This window comes from Condylura cristata, unplaced genomic scaffold (genome assembly GCF_000260355.1).
Source record: "Condylura cristata isolate star-nosed mole 26May11 unplaced genomic scaffold, ConCri1.0 scaffold00041, whole genome shotgun sequence".
Taxonomy (NCBI): domain Eukaryota; kingdom Metazoa; phylum Chordata; class Mammalia; order Eulipotyphla; family Talpidae; genus Condylura; species Condylura cristata.
The window spans coordinates 6,603,554-6,622,351 of NW_004567142.1; the positions used below are offsets into that span (position 1 = coordinate 6,603,554).

The following is an 18,798-nucleotide window of genomic DNA, read 5'->3' on the forward strand; positions in this document are numbered from 1 at the left end:
CAGGGGTGCAAACATACATTTGTAGACATGTTCTATACAAATGCATTCTAACCCCCAAAGATACAGCCATGTTCCCTCAATAAACAACTGGAAATGGTTTGTAAGAGAGGCCCCGGCACCCGTGGGCCGAGAAGAGGCAGCCTCCTCTCCCTGTCTTCCTCTACCCCTGTCTCCAAACCTCGCTCTCACCACCAGCAATTCTTGGTGAGCCCTGCCCTGGGGAGGCAGCGGCTGAGGCCGCCTTAGCCTTTAGTTTGAAGGTTCTGCTCCAGCATTTGCTGTTATCTCTCATCCACCTTTCGTATTCCACACAGAACAGAGGTCACTGCTTGTCCTGAAACAAGCCTCAAAATACCAAATGGCGGTGCCAAAAAGGGGACTTGCCCTCCCCCCACCCAGCTGCATTTAGCATTCTCTGACTCAGTTATTCTTAACCTTAGTTCCACATTGTACTTCCCTGCTGAAAATTCCAGCTACAGACCGAACCACACAAGCATGAATCAGCATCGTTGGGGGCAGGACTCAGGCACCAAAGGTCTGTGCTCCCCAGGTGATGCACACCTACAGGAGAGCTACAGAACCACGGCTCAGTGAGCCTGGCAGAACATCCTTCAGACCCACAACATGGACGCTCGGCATCAGTTGCAGAGAAAGAACCTTCCCAGTGGAAGTGATCCGATGACACGGACTTTCCGGCGTCAATGCTCCAACATGGTAGACGCCCTTTAGCCTGACAGCCCAGATCTCTGCAAAATTAACAGTACCAATTCCATCCACCCTGGAGGGGAAGGCGCCGAGTGTCAGAAGGAGAAGCACAGCACTGGATGGTTCCACGCATGTGGCATGGAGAGAGCAAAGGAGGAGGCAAACGGAACCAAACATGCCTAGAAATTGGTGGTCAAACTGAGGTACTCGAGGGAGGGGAGGGAGGTAAAGATCACAGGGGAGAAGGGGCCCCCAGGACAAAAGTGGGGTGTCTGGGGAGGTTGTGATAGGTGTGGTTTGGTAGCATACATCTGAAGAGGTGTGAACCTGCACCCCTAAATCATATACGGTGTTATAAACCAGGTCACCTCGATAAACAGTGACACAATTTTAAAAATAAAACGCGTCGTTGGGAAAACATTAAATAAACTTGGCATCATGCCTGCCTATGAAATTTAATGTGAGAGAGATCGCTCGAGCTCAACAGATGGTGGTTAGGTCTTTTTTTTCCCCTTTCTCCCCTTCACAGATTAAACAGTTTTGTGTTTCAGTGAAAATGAGAATTTCTCGGGCCTTTGCACTAAAGTTGCGTGGGTCAGTGAAAAATGTTAGATTTTGTGTGTTGAAGTATAAAAGTCATAAGTAGCGAGACGCTGAGAAGACTGAAGTTTTGATGAAGAGGATAAACGGACCAAATGGACAAAACGTGGTCTGGCCAGAGAGTGGATGTATTCAGGCGTGAGGAGAGACGTTCAGATGTGGGCTACTCCATGAGAGGACCCTGAAAACAGTGATGAAAATTAGCTACCCTGCAAGGACAGTAGTGCCCCCTCCCTCTTAGAGGAAGTCACTTGAACAGGCAGATTCCCGGGAGCAGAATAGAGAAGCTGTGGAGAAAGGAGGAACTGGGATTGAGTTTGTGCTGGGGTTGAAGAGGTTTTGGTTCATGGTCACACAGCAACGCAGCGTATATCAGGCTGCTGGACTGTACATCTACACATGGTTAAACATATAAACACAGACAACCCCGCTTATCATGTTCAACTTTCTGAAAAACTTTACTCATAGCATGTGGTTGACCAGAAGCCTCGCCAATAACATGGTCAATTAACACATGACATACAACATAGGCTGTCCAGTAAGCTAGAGACCCAAACGTACCTTCTTCATTCTATCCCTACATGTCCTTCCAAAAACATCACTGGATGTGTCCTCCTAGGGCAAACCTCCCCAGCATGGAATGTTCCATGGAACAGTTTGTTGAAGGCTCAGGGTCTGGAAATTATGTCGAGAGGGAAAACCAAGTGCAAAGGACCACACAAGACAAGACCACCTCTCATGGTGGATCTCAAGCTTTACTGGTTTCTGGAAATACTAATTGTGCGCTGTGCTGTCGCTCCCCAGCTGGGGACATTCTGAAACACTCATCTTTGCTCTCCTGGCTTACTGAGACACCCTAGGATGCTTCCATGCCAACAAACCCATGTGTGCCACCCTCTTCATCTTGTGTGGTGGCTGCGAAGAAGCACTTGTGGAGATAGGCAGTTGTGGTTGATCTGGGCTTCTCTGCTGAGCAAGCTCAGAGTTGCAAGCTCAGATCCTAATCTCTGAGTGCATTTTAGTCTGGCCCTTGTTGTTTTGTCGTTGTCTTGGGAAGGACCAGAGTGTTAGCTCCCAAATGTGGAGCATACCCCACTGGTGTTACCTGTGGTGATGTTTGGTGCGTGGGAGATAGTTAAGCTTTACATGATGGCGTTCCGTAAACAGGCCTATGGTGCCATTGGCTATATCAGCACGCGAGCCATTTGCCACTAGTCTCTGACGCAGCTCCATTCTACTGAAACACCTTTATGAGGCTTCAGACTTAAGGCTTGGAAAGGAGCAGGATGTAGTTAAAATATCCTGACATTGCTAGATTTCCCTTGCCTTTACTTTATCGTTACACCTCACACCAATTTTCTGCCCCCAAGACTTACTGAAACAGAGGAGGGAAAGTAGCTTAGGGATCATAGTGGCTGATCAGTCTGTCCAGGGGCCTTCTGTGTGGGGTCCTCAGCAGCGAGAGAAGCTGGGATGGTCACAAACACAGCCTGAGCTGAGACTAGCGTGTGGGAACCAGTGGCTTTGCAGTGACCTTTCAGGGCCTCCCTCCCACAGCCAACTTCCGTCACTGCGCTGATGTTGCAACTGTAATATTGTCTTCCGAGCCGATCTTAAAGCACCAAATTCACAGAAAATCCTTGTCTGTCTCAATCAAATTTTAGATATCAGATAGGCAACTACCTCCCCTCCCCGCCCCCCACCACCACCTAGGGCTTGAGTCAACTGGCTTCTACTGAGGAGATGCTTTGCTGGTGATGGTACTGGTGGTCATTCAGGTTCCTCGATGTTGTCCATTGGCCAGGAGCTAAGGACTGATGCCAGGCAGTTCCTTCACTAGCTGTGGCAGCCAGGTCCATCGTTAGGAGAGACCCATAGAACCCCAGAGGGCCGTGCTGAGCATCTGCTGGGTGCAAAACTGATACAACATAGTAGCGATAGCTTGAAAATGAGCGTAAGCGGCCCTGGCTACAAGGACCAGGGGATCCTCTTTTTTTTTTTTTAATTTATTTATTTGTACATACAGAACTGGGGTACAGGCCAGAGACTCAGGGGCAGTGAGAGACTTCACCAGAGACAGAGTGGGGAGCAGAACAGACAGATCGACGAAGTACACTGCTGAGAAGAGCAGCGGGCGGGTCAGGAGAGGTCTGCCACACCATGTGGTCACCTCCCGGGCAGGCAGGAATCGAACTCATGCGGAAGTGGGTTTAGCTTCTCAGTGCAGTGCTTTAACCCGCTGCGCCACCAGGGAGGGCCCAGGGGATCCTCTTTTTAAGGGCAGCATGGGTAGAGCTTCTGACTTGGGAACAAGGAAAGCCGAAATGAATCGTTGGTTGGGGTTACTTCCCGCACGATGGCCATGGAATGTATGTACGTCGCTGAGGTTTGGTGTCCTGCTGCTCGGCCAGCCCCATGTCAGAGCCCACTGGTGACTCAGCTGAACTTCGCCCCTGCGAGTCCCCCCTTCACTTCTCTGAAAAAGTGAAGTAGCAATGTGGCAAGTTGATAGAACCCCTCCCGCACCCCCTCTGCGGCCCCCGGCTACAAAGCAGTACTGTTAATCATGTGTCCCTTTCCGGGACCAGCACGCCCGTTTATCCGTCCACAGAACAGCTCAGACCAGCTCCCACCAGAATCAGCCACCAGGCATAGTCCTGCGGACCCACCTTGACTGGGTGTAGCGCCAGGTTCTTTGAGTTCCACAGTGTTTTGTGAAACTGTGGTCTCTAAATTCTTTCTCAACTCCTGCAAAGTGTGTGTACAACTGATAGCCCTTACTGGCCAGTGAGTTCCCCAAAAAGAAATTATCAGCATATCTGAAACTGCAAGATTCCATATCTCTTCTACCCCATGTGCTGAACCAGCCCCGCTGACGCTTCCTTCGCTCAAAAAATACTTGCCTCTGCAAGTTAGAAATGTGAGCCCCAGGTCAACCCAATCTTAGCTGACCCATCTACCACCTTCCATCCAGGTCCAAGCCTGTGCTTCCTGCCAAAAATTGCTAGAATCACATTGAGCCGGGTAATGGAGACATGTAAATGGGCCCCAACAAGGCCTCCTCAAAGACAATTCCTGGGGCTTCCACCATAGCGAGCGGCTTAAAGTCTCAGCACTATCAAGCTATCACTAGCCATTGTGGCCTGAGTTCGATCCCTGGCCAGGGAGCTGACCCACAGGGTGCAGCAGACCTCTCCTGTCTTGCCTGCAGTGGATGTCAGTGGATGCGCCTGTCCTGCTCCCCACTCTCTCTGGTGAATCCTCTCACGCCCCCCCCACACCTGTGGCTTACACCCCAGCTCTTGCAGGCATTCATAAATAAAATAAAGCTTCAAACAAAAGCCCATTCCCTTTCCAGAAAATTATCTGATGTCTCACACCCTGTCTTGGCCCACGGAGGCGAAGCTGTTTCCTCATTCTGTGGAAGATGCACAAGTCTGTGTGGGTCTGCTGATGAGCTGTTGCTGCGAAATGATATTACACAAGCCCAGGGTGTATGTGACACGTCTCATTCGGGCCCTCGGGCTGCCACCAAGGTGTTGACTAGGGTCAGCATCCAATTCAAAACTTGACTTTTGATGGCGCTGGGTGGGGGAGTCACTCCTGAGCCGCCACACAATCCCCACAGCCCCTGGAGTCTGCGCACAGGTCAGGGGCTTCGGGCTCAGCGTCACAAAAACGTCCTGACTCTGGACAGAGGCTGGAAGCTCAGGTTCCCCGGGTCTCCTGCCCTTCTGACCAACGGCCTGGAAACTGGAGTTTCCCACTACTAACTCAGGTTCAATAATCTGCCAGGAACACACAATTTGACATAACGGCATGACTTTATTGTAAAATGGAGCGACACAGAGTAGGTCTGCTTCCTGTATTCTCAGGGTGAACCCCTCCCCCGGACGTGGGTGTCTGCCTTGGCCAGCAGCTCCCCTGAGCCTGTGTCCAGAGCCTGCATGGGTGACACCCCTCCTGCCCCCCGCCAGCCCCCAGAGGTCAGGCTGATACCCCTGAGCCAGAGCCGTCCGCGACGGAGCCACGGTCAGTCTACCACAGCCCTGCCCGCCCGACGGCTCCTCTGGCTGGCTTATCACTGAGTGTGAGAAACACCGCTCGCTTAAGCCGTTTCAGAAGGAAGCAGAGCGGATTGGAGGAGCAGGCTCCCCATTGCCCTACGTCCCCCACGATCCTCTGCCCCGTCTCCACTGTGTCTCTCGTCAAAGGTTCTTCTTTCCGGGGTACCCTGACTATTTTTTTAAAAAGACTTATTTATTTGTGCATACAGAACTGGGGTACAGGCCAGAGGCTCAGGGGCGGTAAGAGGATCTACCAGAGACAGAGTGGGGAGCAGAACAGGCCGACTGACGAAGTCCACTGCTGAGGGAGCAGCGGGCGGGTCAGGAGAGGTCTGCCGCGCCATGTGGTCACCTCCGGGGCAGGCTGGAATCGAACTCATGCTGAAGTGGCTTTAGCTTCTCAGTGCTGCGCTTTAACCCGCCGCACATAGCATAGGGAGGGTGCCCACCCTATGCTTTAAGGACTGAGTAGACACAGGTTTCCAGAGACTGGTTCATCTGGTTGGAAGGGTGCTCCTGTAGGGACCTGGTGTTCAGCTCAACATAAGTCACTCCATAGGGTTCTTCAGCTCTTGACATCCAAGTGCCTTCATCCTGACAGTAAACAAGGAGAAAGCCGTCAGGCGCTTCCCGGAGGAGAATTTGACTGAAGCCTTAGCAACCATCGCAACGCGGTAGACAGCTCTCTAAGCCATCTCCCAGAACCTCCTCCTCTTTATGTCCCGGTGACGTCCCCTCGCCTCTTGAGGCTGACTGGACTTGTATCTCCCCAAAGAGTACAGAAAGAAGGGGGTGTCGTGACCAAGACCGAGACATGAGAGCCTGCAGCCTTTCTCACACTTCGCTGTTTCCTTCTTCATCTGCTCAAGCTGATAAAACCAGCCGCCTTTGCAGGATCTGCAGCATGGGGGCCTGTGTCGCCCGTGTGGTCTCCAGCCAGCAGGCAGCAAGTTGCAGAATCCTACCAACAACCCCCTTGAGCGGATGCGGAAGCGAACCCTCGCGTAATCAAGCCCTGACCAAAACCTTGTTCACAGCTCTGAGACCCAGAGAGGTCCCAGCGAGGGCCTGCCCTATAGCAGCTGTGAGATCATCACGTTGCACCAAGCTCCTAGTTTGGGAACAATTTGCTAAGCGGTAGTGCGTAATTCATCCACCCAGCTATTGTTGAGGAGGAAGCTGGTCTTTCTCTACCCTACAGAGACCATGGACTAGAAAATAAGGTAAAGACTAAATAACAATAATTGACATAAGAGACCTTAACAAGTGAAAAGAAGCTTTCATCACATGCACATGGAAGTCCCTAGAATGGGAATCCATTTTCTGGTCATTCCAGTAAAGTTTTGTGGTATCTAGACTGTAAGTTTAAGAGAAATTTACGAGGAATTTTGCAGCGTTTATCCTCACAGATATTGGAAATAGCCCTTGCAAGCACTAGCCTGGATAAGGCAGTGACACTCGCCCAGCCCCATCAGTGGATGTTGGGTGGGTGATGTGCTCGACCGTCTCCACCGAAGATTATACAGCCACCAGAAAGGATGAGTGCGGCCATTTTCAACAAGATAGAGGAGCTAAAGAGAACTGTGGGTAGCAAGCAAATTAGAACTTTACAAATACCGGTCGTTTGCATAGCAGACAATTAGACAGCATAGAACGCTTCCAAGAATTGTGCCTATTAAAAAATATCCCGAGGACTTTGAGTTGAGGAGAAGGGGCGAGAAAGGAGCAAAGGGACAGAAAGGATAGGATGGGTCTTTGCAAAAGGTGAGTCCGTTTCACAGCAGACAATTTATGGGGAAGATCGGAGGCAGGGAAATCAACTGCTATATTTCAGCGAAACATTGAAAAACAACTCAGTGAGGATGGGATGCGAAGAGATTCCTTTGAACAGAGAAATGTGTTAGGAACTGCATGTAGGCATCTAGAATGACTTTTCAAATAGTCGCCTCATCTAAAGAGGTCCAGAGGACAGACAGTGAAGTGAGTCTTGTCATTTTAAAACAGTTTCTCCCTCCTCCCTCACCAGAGATCCCTGATTTTAAAGAGACAGATGATGAGGGGAAAAACTCATTCTCCAATGTCCCCCAATTTCTCCTAATTCAAAATGACCAGTTGCCAGCTAAGCCCCCTCCCCCCAACCTTGGGGGGTCCTGCACTAGTGAAGTAAGTGTTCATGTGAGATGTCCAGAAAAGGCCAGCCCGGTGGGACGGGAAGCTCGTGACGGAGGGGAGTGACGGCCAGAAGGGCGTGGGGTCTCCTCTGGGTGAAGAGGGCTCTGTCGCAGGCAGTTGTTGCCGGGCCCCAAATGTCACTGGGTCGTAAACGTGAGAATGGGGAATTCATGTTAGGTGTGTCTTGCAGAATTGAAAACAAAATTGAACTGTAAGGGAAAGCGATTAGGGCCTGCCGTGCCTAGAACTGGCCACCTGCAGGTCTGTGTCACCGGTGTCCAGATGCAGGAACTGAGGCTCATGGCGGGAAACATCCCGATACCAGTGGTTGCATAATGCCGCTGCTGCTAATCATCATTTCAAGGTGACGAATGCACACACCGGTGAGGAGTCCTAGTGATCGCTCTGTGGCTGTCTGCTCTGTCTCTCCTAGGAGAAACAGGTCGCTCCTCCCGGAGGACCGAGCCTGGGAGAAGGTCCCATGGCCAGGGACGCCACAGAAGCGGTCAGACCAGGTTGTCCCCAGCGGGAGGTGGGCTGGGGGGAGATGGAGGGTCTGGAGCGGGGTGGGGCTAAAGGAAAGCCCCATAGCGGAAACTCACCGCGGCCGGAGAGCAGCTCAGCCTGGGAACAGATGCATCTGGGAGGGGAGAGAGTGCTGCTTCAACCCAGCTCCAGGGGTCAGGTCCCCACACCCGTAAACGTACTCATTCAGACACACACCGCACACACATCCACACCCACGTGGGCACAGGATTGCACACACACGCGTCCTCAGGCCCCGCCACACGCCCAGGCACGCTGCACACGCTCACACGTTTACACGCGCATCCAAGCGCGCACCTCACGCTCACAAATCACACGCACGCACATGGCTCACGTGCATGTGAAGGTCCTGGACACCCACCACACTCGAATACACAGCCTGACGTGCGCGCAAAACACATACGCACATCGCATCCACACACATCCAAGCATGCACACGCGCAGCCGTGATTACTTGTCTCCGCTTCTTCAGGTTCCTTCCACGAGTGGGGGCTGAGGAAGAGAAGCAGAAGGAAGCATTAGGGAAAAGGAGACTTGAGAGAGAAAACCAGACTGTGTGCGTAAGAGTGGTGATGGGCGCAAGACACCGTCTTCGGTAAAACCGGCTCCCTACCGCTCCCAGCTCGGACTCCCGTCTCGAGAGGCTCCAGGCGGGAGAAGTCTTGAGAAATAAGGAGCAAGGAGTGGGTGGGGGTGTGCGCCGTGTCAGGAAAGCCCCCAAGGAGAGAACACTGAATGCTGACGTGAGGGGGTGAGCGTTAGGAGGGAGAAGATGGAGGGAAAGCTGGGTGGTGGCTGGAGCTGGTGGGGGACCACGCAGGTGGAGGCGAGGAAGATGAAGTAGTTCACTCAAGGATGGGACGAGCTAAGGCCAGGCCGGTGGGATTCTCCTGACGGGCCCTACCTTGCGGTCACCTTGCCAGGAGCTGCCCCTGGGGATGAAAGAGAAGGGGATGAAATGGCCCTGGTGTGAGCATCCTCCTGCCCGGCGCCCCCAGACTGGGCCTGGGCCTCCTGAGCTCACCACATCGGGCGTGTTTGTAGATGAGCACAGCTGTGAGGAGCAGGAGCAGTGAAGTGAAGACGGCAATGAGGGTGACTTCTGTGGCCCCTGGTGGGGAGAGAGCGGGGAGAGACACACAGCCACGTCCTGGCGCCGGCTCTGAGTTCCCGGCACAACGGAAATGGACTACAGCCCTCTGCCCGTGTCCCGGGCATCCGCCCGCAGGGACAGAGTGCAAGCCTGATTCCCAGCCACGGAGCGAGGAAGCAGGGGGCGCTGAGACTCACCCTGCTCCTTGGAAGAGGAGCCGGCAGGGTCCGAGCACGTGGAAACACACGTGAGGCCTCGCGGCTCCTGCTGCTTCGGCAGGAAAGCCCGCCCCAGGCCGGACCGCCTGCGTGTCTGCAGAACGTCTGTGCTCTTACCTAGTCCTTTGGATGTCCCCTGCTGTTCTTTATCTGGGAAACAGAATTTCTGAGTTAAAAAAAATGTAGAACATCTATCGCCCTATACATTTTTTTTTATCACGATGAATTCCCAAGCAAATCTGCACCGTGAAAGCATGCCCGGAAGGCTGGCACCAGCCTCAGGGTGGGCATCGCCCCGGGGAAGGCAGAACCGTGCACATGGCTGGCAGGAAAGGGGGGCTCTTCTCACCTTGACTTGTGCAAAAACGACAACTTGGAGCAAGTGTGACTAATGGGAACAAGTAAAACTCTGGGCGCAGCTTCCGTTAATTCTCCTAGGTGGTCGTCTCGGGCTTCTCAAACAGTGGGGAGGCTTAGCAGCTCTCCCACTGGCTCGTGGAAGGATCGCTTTCTGAGTTTTAGCTGCATCGAGGCAACAGAATGAAATACGGTGCAGAGAGGAAGGAGACAGTATCTCTGAAGTGTTCCCCAGTACCCCAAGACCCCAAGTCGGCTTGTTGGTGTTACGTGGCACCTTGGCTGTGCTCTGGTTCCCAGTTGTTAGGGTCAAACGGGTTGTTGCTCTTTTGCATTGACTAAGAGTCAAGGCAGAGACTGAGAAAAGCTGGTCACGTCCGCAATGCGGGGGGCCTCATCCAGCCGCACGAAGACCCGCGGCGCCTGCCTCGGGCCGCTCTCTGCTGGGTTTCAGCCTGCCCTGCAGAGCGCAGCTTGTCACGCCCACTTCGACCCGTCAGTGCTTTCTCACGCCGCTCATGTATCTAGATGTGGGACACAGTGTCCGCAGACAGCGGCATCCGGCACCCCCCACACACATAACTTATTTTTTCTGTTACTGCTTTTGGAATTTCTCAAAGGAAAGTAAGTTCTAACAGGTAGGGTGAAAGGTTTATCGCACACGTATAATTGATATATACGATATGCATCTGTAACATATATACTTGTGTACATATAGATGCGTATCTACATCTAAGCATGTCTATTGTCTATATTTGTATGTGCACAATGTAAACATGTGGTCAGCTAGACATCTCTCTCCGCCCTAGGGGTTATGGTTTTCTGGCTACCACCACCTGCAGGGAGCGCTCTTCTAGAGAAAATATGACTGTGGCCTCCAGGAAGAGACAAGTGGAGCCTCTTGGCCGCCTTCTCCAGTGCTCCCCGGGACCTACACTGACACGCACTTCCATGAGCCTGCAGTCACCCCCACTGACTACTCTTGCACCTGCTCTCAGACCGGGTCTCTAATGGTCGCCCGCAGCCACAGGGCTGCTTGTAACCTTCTGGTGCAGAGAGGTCAAGATAGAGCAAGGACAGGTTGATTTTACAGATAAGCAAGCTAAAACCCAAAGGGCTGACACAGGTACAGGATCACCAGGTGCCTGGCACAGCCGACGTGGGGCCACCGTCAGCTGCAGTGAGCTCTGATGTGACGCCCACCACCTCTCTCTTTCCTTCTAAAGACTCCTCTCCTCGAATGCTGTGCTTCAGAGAAGCTGGCAGTTCAGAGAAGTTCACTGCCCGCTCCCATCACTTCTTTCTTTAAAAAAATTAAAAAGAGAGCACTGCCATACGAGCCATCAATTCTACTTTGGGGTCTGTAACCCCAAAGGGAAATAGCCAGTGGCAGAAAAGCAGATGCGGTAAGCAAGAGCTGGAAACAGCTACGTGCCAGTGACAGAGGAGTGGATCAAGATGTGGTGTATAGACACCGTGGAATACTACGCAGCTATTAAAAAGCAGAAAGCCCTGCCATTGGCAATAACGTGGATATGACTGAGGGTATTCTATCGAGTGAAATAAGTCACACAGAACTTGTATTATTTCACTTGTATGCCACACAGGGACCAAACAAATGAACTAAATTAGATAAAATGGGCCACTGAACTGTGCTGTTAAAAATGGTGAAGATGATAAAATTTACTTATGCATTTCTACCACAACATTTTTAAAAAATCATCATGTTCAAAGGGAAAGAAAGGGGTAGGCACGGAAAGAAAACTCAGCTCGATTAAACTAAAAAGCAGAAGTGTCGAGTGCAAATGAAAGGGGAACACGATCTTTCTGGAAGTCACTGCATCTGTCTGAGAGAGGCATCCCCGGGGCAGTGACCGCACTTCCCCTCCCTGGCCTCTGGGCTGGAACCTCCTCGTATCCCTAGGAGACGCCTTCACACTGTAGCCTGAAAGGGTGGCGCCCTGCCGGGAGCAAGGACCACGATGTGGCTGCATCTTGCCTCACCAGGAGGCTTCACCCCGTCCTGGTGCCTGAAAGTCCACGTGGGCACCGTGGGGAAGCCCCATGCCCAGCTCTGATGGACTCTCCACTACCTATTTCTTAGTGAAGGCCCCTTCTACTGTCCCATAGGGTCAATGTCCTCACTTGATTCTTCCAAAATGATTTTCCCGGGGTCCAGAGCTCTATGGGAACTTGGGGCCCCTGTACGTGCTGTCTGCAGCTGGCAGGCAGTTCACTATGTCCCCCAAGTGGGAATAACCCTACCTGTCACCTGGATGGAGATGGGATCACTGGGGTGTGAGGCCAGGAATGGAGCCTGGGTCTGGTGGTACACACAGCTGTAGTTCCCACTGTCACTGGCTGTCACATTCAGAAGGGAGAAGCTGGCCCCCCTCCTCTGTGACACCCAGACCTGGGTGGGTGTCGATGACACTCCTGCCCTCAGTATCGCGAAGTGTGTAGCCTCAGTCATGTGCTGGGGCCAGTGGCACTGCAGGGTCACATTCCCTCCTGCGGGCACCTCTCCCCTTGGCGGGGCTTGGAGTCTCGGTTTAGGGAAGTAACCTGGAAGACAAGAAGGCTCCAGGGTCACGCCGTCCTGTCAGGGGGCTCTGGGGAGGCGGGGCAGACTCCGGGCCCCTCCTCTCCCACCCAGCTCCAGGAGCACATTGCCTCCTTCAGCCCTGGGTGAGCAACACCAGCTCCGCTCGTCTCCCCCAGCCCCCCAGCTGCATTGGAGGGGCGCCCTTGCCTCCTCCGACTCGGGCTCCTCCCTCACCCGCCAGCCCCGGGAAGCCCAGGTATCCTCACCTGTCACCAGGAGCAGAAGGGCCTCACTGCGTGGTGATGTATCTCGGGGCTTATTTTTCCTCTGGTACTCACAGGTGTACCATCCAGCTTGACTGGACTGTATACCAGTGAAGTTAAAGTAGGCCAGGCCCCCTGTCGTCTCAGACGAGGACATGTCCTCCACGGTAAGTCCTCCCCTTATGAGAAAAGTCTTCCCCAGGTCCGTGATGGGAGCCCTGCACGTCAGCCTCACGGGACTGCCCTGAGGAACCGCGGAGCTGGGCCAGGCGGTGAGGGAGGGCTTGGGCAGGGACCCTGGAGGAGGCAGAGGTCAGGCCAGGATTCCAGCCCCCACCTGCCCCCCAGAGGCCCCTGGAGGAAGGGAGGCGAGGGCTGGAGGGGGTCGGCGGGGGGAACACTCACCTCCTCCTGCCGTGTCTCCTTGGCTGACACGCAGCCCTGCAGAGGGAAGGGCCGTGAGGTGGAGCCCCCCGGGGCTCATCACCTGCATCACGTTCTTCAGCAGTCCCGGCTTTGCCCTGAACCCACGTGGTGGCAGAAACTGTGGTTGCCACAAGCGCGGTGGCTTATACCAATGAGCTCCCCTCAGTGTGCAACTTAGAGAAATCCAGTGGCACTGGGCTGAAATCCAGCCGCCGCCAGGGGCCTCCCTCTGAGGCCCAAGGGAGACTCCATTTCCTGCCTTTCCTGCTTCCTTCCTTCCTCAGCCGTGGCTCTTCCATCTTCAAGGCCAGGCCTGGTGGGTGGGTCTGACCCCCTTCCCCTCGCTCCTCTCTCCTGTAGGGTCACCTGGGGAACCGCCCAGATAGCCCAGGATTAGCAGGCCACCGTAGAGTCCACTGTCCAGCCACTGGGGTCCCATCTTCCACCTTAATTCTCCTCGGGTGGCACAGGAACAGCCCCTACACTCCGGATCAGTGAATGGCCATCCGGAGGCCATGTCTCATCTCATGTCGCATGTTGTCCCACTCACCATGCCTCATTCCTCTCCCCTCACAATGTCCCCAAGAGCTCAGACAATGCTGTCATTTCACCCACCATCCACCCTTTATCCGTCTTAGTCTTCTAGTGTATCTCGTCCTATTTTTCAACTGTAGTAAATTTTATTGCTGTGATGTTGGTTTAAACAATGTATGCGATTTAGGGGTGTTGAGGCGCTCTAGGTGAGAGACTGCAAGTCAGTGTGAGGTGAGTTGCCTTTGAACAAGGGCGTCAGGCACCTGCTGAGTTGCCCAGGACCCTGTTTAAACAGGGACATTAAATCTTGGCCTAAGCTACCAAGACTTTTGTGTGGGCAGCTGGTCTAAATCGCTGACTGGCAGCCCCTGCCCTCACGGGTCCAATCCAGCCCACCAGACTAGCCAAAGGCACCAGGCAAGGTGTGAAGTTCTCATTAATAATTGCCTTCCAGAGCTAAAAAAAGACCCTTCTCCATAGAGGAAATGCAGATGGCCAACAAGCATATGAAAAAATGTTCAACATCACTCATAATAAGGGAGATGCAAATTAAAACCACAATGAGACACCACCTCACCCCAGGGAGAATGGCACATCTTCAAACAACTAGCAACAACACATGTTGGCGAGGATGTGGAGAAAAGGAACTCTCCTGCACTGCTGGTGGGAATGCAAACTGGTACAACCACTATGGAAAACTGTTTGGAGGTTCCTCAAACTGCTAAACATGGAGCTTCCCTACGACCCAGCAATCCCACTCCTAGGAGTCTACCCAAAGGACACAAAAACACTGATTCAAAAAGACACCTGCACCCCCATGTTTATTGCTGCTTTATTCACAATTGGAAAGACATGGAAGCAGCCCAAATGCCCAAAAGTAGATGACTGGATAAAAAAGATGTGGTCCATATACACAGTGGAAGATTACTCAGCAACCAAAAAGACAAACACATGCCCTTTGCAGCAACATGGATGGAGCTGGAGAAGATCCTGCTTAGTGAGATCAGCCAGAAAGAACAGGAAAAATACCGGATGGTTTCAGTCAGAGCAGGAGTATAATGGACCAGGCGAGAAAATAATAATGAACAGCTATACAGCTATATGCCAGAGACATTTTATGGGGGTGGCGTGGGGAGTGGGATCAAAAATGGGGGGGGAAATGCACTGGACTGTGGTGACGGCACAGGGTGATCTGGTGATGGGAAGCCCACGGGGATTACAACTGAGATGGGAAAGGCACAAAATGATGTAAAAATAAACTATTATATATAAACAAATAAATAAAAATTGCCTTCCAGGGAAGGCTGCTGTCCACATCTCCACAGTGGGACAGTAGCTGGTGTGGGCGTGGCTGGCACAGCCGCCAGGACAACGGCGACCCCCCCCCCGTGCACCCCACGGACCTAAGCGTAAACATTTTCCTCCTAGTCCCCGGCTCCGCTCTCCTACAGTAGCCAGAGTGCATCCTTCTGCGTGGTTTCCTCACGCGTGAGTGTCTCAGACTGGGTCACCCAAAACTCTGGTGAACTCTTTCTCCCAGAGACTACCTGGATCCACATGTTTTTTGGGGGGGCGGGGTGTCCAGAATACCACAGAGTCATGTGTCTTCATCTGCCTCACCACCCTGCAACCCATCAGCAGAGTCCACCATCCTCCATCAATGCCCACTGGGTTCCCTTTCCCCTTTGCTCCCCACCTTTTCCGGCACCCCCCCCAAGTAACCTCGGGTCTGCAGTCAGATTTCTAGGGTTTGTTTTGCTTTCGTTTGGTCTGCTCCTTGTTTCGCGGTGGAAGCTAAGGCAAAGGACACCAGCCTCACCTCCCAACTGCCTGCGCCCTAAGGGTCTCGTCCAGGGCGTCTCCTTACAGTGCCTACATTGCCGGTGGCGCCAGCCCCACCCTGTGCCCTGGCTGCTTCTGGCGGGGGAGCAGCTTTGAGGCAAGAGAAACACGTGGCTGGCAAAGCCCACGTCGGTTTTAGTGAGCCCCGCTCTGCCTGCTGCTCTGAAGATACCCAGAGTCGCAGCCGAGATGGAAGTCCCCCGGAAAGGGACTTGTTCACCGAGGCTTCTGGAACTTCAGAAACTACCTCCCACGCGCCGCCCCCCTCGGCATGGCCTCCAGCACAGCACTGACTGTCCCTGTCCCCCGCCTGGGCCCGGGCCGGGCGGTGGGCAGAGCCGAGCCCATGACGCGGCGCCTGTCTGCCCGCAGCCTGGGCTGTGTCCTCAGCTCTCCTCCTTCCTGTCTCTTGGGTAGCGAAAAGGCATCTCTGGCATTAGGTGCCCTGCGTTTTTCTCAGAGTGAGCCTCCAAATCGAAAAGGGCTCTCACTAGGAGATTCCATCCCCCCTGGAGTGCGAAGGGGGTCGTGCAACTGGCTCGTCACAACAGCTCTGCCGGGAAAGACTTTTATCCCTACGAGCGTTTGGTGGTTTCGGGTTTTGTTTTCTAGCAACTGTCAAGTACATAACATGTTGCCATGCTGTACATTCGCTCCCCAAATCGTTTCATACCTGGAAGCTTATGTGCAACCAACACTTCCTCATTCCCAGACCATCTTCTGCTGAAAAATCACTACTCTGGTTCTACAGCTCAGCTTTTTAGGATTCCACATGTAAGTAAAATCACACCGTAGCTGTCTTCCTCTGACTCGTCTCACGGCTCATAAGGCCCTCAGAGCTCATCCTTGTTGCCAATGGTAGAATCTCATCCTTTTCTGAGACTGAATAATTTTCCACTGTGCATATTGGCCACATTTTTTTCCATCCATTTATCTGTTGGTGGACACTAAGAAGGTTTCCATTTCTTGGTTTCCGTTACCTGCAGTTACCGTGTGGGTGCAGGTACTTCTTCCAGGGAGCAATCTGTCCCAGAGCTGGGGTGGACGCCTCACATGGTGGTGCTGCTTGTAATTTGTTGAGGAACCCCACACTGTTTTCTACTGGGGCTGCACCAGTTTACATTCCCACCAGCAGTCTACGAGGTTTCCTTTCCCCACATCCTGGCCACACACTTAACACCTCTTCTCTTCTTGATGATGGATGGTCCTACAGGTGTTGAGTAGTTACATTTAAAAATTACATTAAAAAGTGGATTCACCGTGTATGTGCCTTCTTGGGGGTTTTCACAACCATGAACTCGTGTATTCACCCTCCAAACATTTCCACCCTAAAGACCCCACATGGCCTCAGCGTTTGGCTCAGTGGAAAACCTGTGGTCTTTAGAACTGTGCGGGCCAGAATCTGCCTGCAGCGTCTGCCCTTAGTAGCTGCTTGGTGCTCCTTCAGCTGCCAGCCTCAGGTTTCTGGCATGTAAGAAATACGGGGAGAAGAAGGACTCTGCAGAAAATTTCTACACGCTATCAAGTGACTTCCAGTGAAATGAGATTACATAATGTCACCCTGAGTGCGGAGGTGCCGTGACTGGGTGCTGACTTGCACTCACTCATCTCTCTTAGGCACAAGGCTGGGGAGAAGGTGCCCCTATATCTGGGGGGGCAACCTCAAACTCAACTGTTTTACTTTATTTCCCCACTGATTAAGTGCTGATGAGCATCTTGTATTTTTATGTGGGTTGCTGGTTTCCCATTGATAGACATTCTTTTTATAGAGTTAAGGATAAAAATAACAATATGAAAACTCGGGACATTCTGATGAAGAATATCATGTAGTAAGAAAACAGTCATCACTTCAGAAAATAAAATGTCAGTGAGAAGTTCGGGAATGACCGAATTTTGGAAAACAGGTGTGTGAAAGGCCTCAATTCATTCACCACACATACCATGAAATAGAAAATGGAAGTTTCTAGTCTTTGCTTACCCATCCTCCCCCTTACCTACAAGTATCTCACCAGCTCCAGCTGCCTTCACAGCCCAAACCACTGCCACCCACAGTGGCCCTCCTTGCCCCGAGGTCTTACCAGTGAAGAGCAGAGTGAGGAACTGGGGGAGCATGGTGGCCCTCTAAACCTCCTCAAGGCTCTTCTTCCTGCTTGCTGTCTTGACTCCAGAACAGCTTCTTTAGTTTAACCCTCCGCTCTCACATATCCACACTTTGTCTCCCGGTCACATCCAGGAAGTGATGAATAGCTATTGCAACAGGTGCTCAAACCAGTCAGTCTTAAGTTAACACAGAGCTCAGGCCGGTGGCTTCTAAGTCTTGCTCACAAGTGTGCAAAATACAAGAGCAGTTGCGAGGTCACTGTCAACACCCAAGACCCCTTCTCCACAGTGACAGAATGTGGCCGGACCCCAGGCCCTCCGGAATAAACAGACGTTCCTCTTGTACAGAGAAGTGGCAGTCTTCTTGGTAGACCAGACGTGAGTGGAAATGACATGTGAAACATTCCGGTTATGTCCAGAGAGCGGATGCTTGTGGGTTGGAGCAACAGCAGCCCTGAGTGACAGAGATGAGAAGGGAGATATGGGGAAGTGAAAATTCGAAGAGAATGAGATGAGCTTCTAAAAGAAGGCAAAAAAAAAAAAAAAAAAGAACTTTGGCAGAAGGCAGAAGAGACATGTCTGACAGGTTTGCAGATGACTGACCATTACATGTCTCCTCACCGTCTGTCAGAAATCTTCATCCAGTCTCTGGCGGGAAGGGCTCTTCAGGGGTCCTCAGAGCCACATTTCACATGTGGGACCGTAGGCACACTCTCGATGATGGGTGCCCGACATGCACAGGGAAAAAGCTAAACGTATAGTCACGCCTACCTAGAGAGGACAGTAAGTACAGGGCGCACGGCGAAGAGAAACATGCCCGAGGGCGGCGGCGTCCAGGCTTTGCCAGGAAGGCCTTCGCAGAGCGCTGGTCTCCGCCAAGACCGGCCGCGTTGCTCAAATTTCCCTCCAAAGAGCAACTGTCCTCCTTAATATTCCTCAGCTAAGCTCAGTGCATTGCAGCAGCCTTCCTCTCTCCGTGTGTCTCACCCTGACGCCCTGACACCTCTTTGACGTCTCTCACTGCTTCCACAGCCACCTGGCTTCACCCTCCAAGGCCCTGCACACGCTGGGCCCTCGCTGGCCCCCTTCGCCCGTGGAGCGTTAACGTCCGCTCCGCATTCAGCTTTATTTCACTTCTTTAGCCAGTTTGTGGCTAGAACGAGCCTTCCTGTTACAGACTTTCAAAGCTCCCTTCCCTTTTTTTTGCATCGTGATGGTGGAGATGGCTAGCCGTTCCCCGTCCCTCAGTTTCCTTGAAGTGACGCCCCTTCCCGTCATTTCAGGAGGTCACGCGCTGTAGGCCACCCTTACCCTGTCACCCCTGCACTGA

The 18,798-nt window shown here is 52.7% G+C and overlaps 1 protein-coding gene across 3 annotated transcripts; it reads right to left on the reverse strand.

Annotated features, from left to right (window-relative positions):
- Window positions 1–5,731: 5,731 nt before the first annotated feature.
- Window positions 5,732–17,806, reverse strand: TARM1 (T cell-interacting, activating receptor on myeloid cells 1). 3 transcript variants are annotated; one of them, XM_012733608.1, is made up of 10 exons: window positions 17,447–17,806; window positions 12,972–13,007; window positions 12,570–12,863; window positions 12,024–12,323; window positions 9,519–9,551; window positions 9,115–9,201; window positions 8,995–9,022; window positions 8,527–8,582; window positions 8,147–8,184; window positions 5,732–5,966 (listed from the first exon to the last, which is right to left on the reverse strand). In XM_012733608.1, exons 1-10 carry the CDS (start codon window positions 17,478–17,480, stop codon window positions 5,823–5,825), a joined length of 1,050 nt encoding a protein of 349 aa, XP_012589062.1. In that variant the 5' UTR covers window positions 17,481–17,806; the 3' UTR covers window positions 5,732–5,822. The 3 variants fall into 3 exon arrangements, with proteins under 3 accessions (XP_012589062.1, XP_012589061.1, XP_012589059.1); XM_012733607.1 differs by having other exon boundaries at window positions 8,545–8,582; window positions 9,381–9,551; XM_012733605.1 differs by having other exon boundaries at window positions 9,381–9,551.
- Window positions 17,807–18,798: the final 992 nt, after the last annotated feature.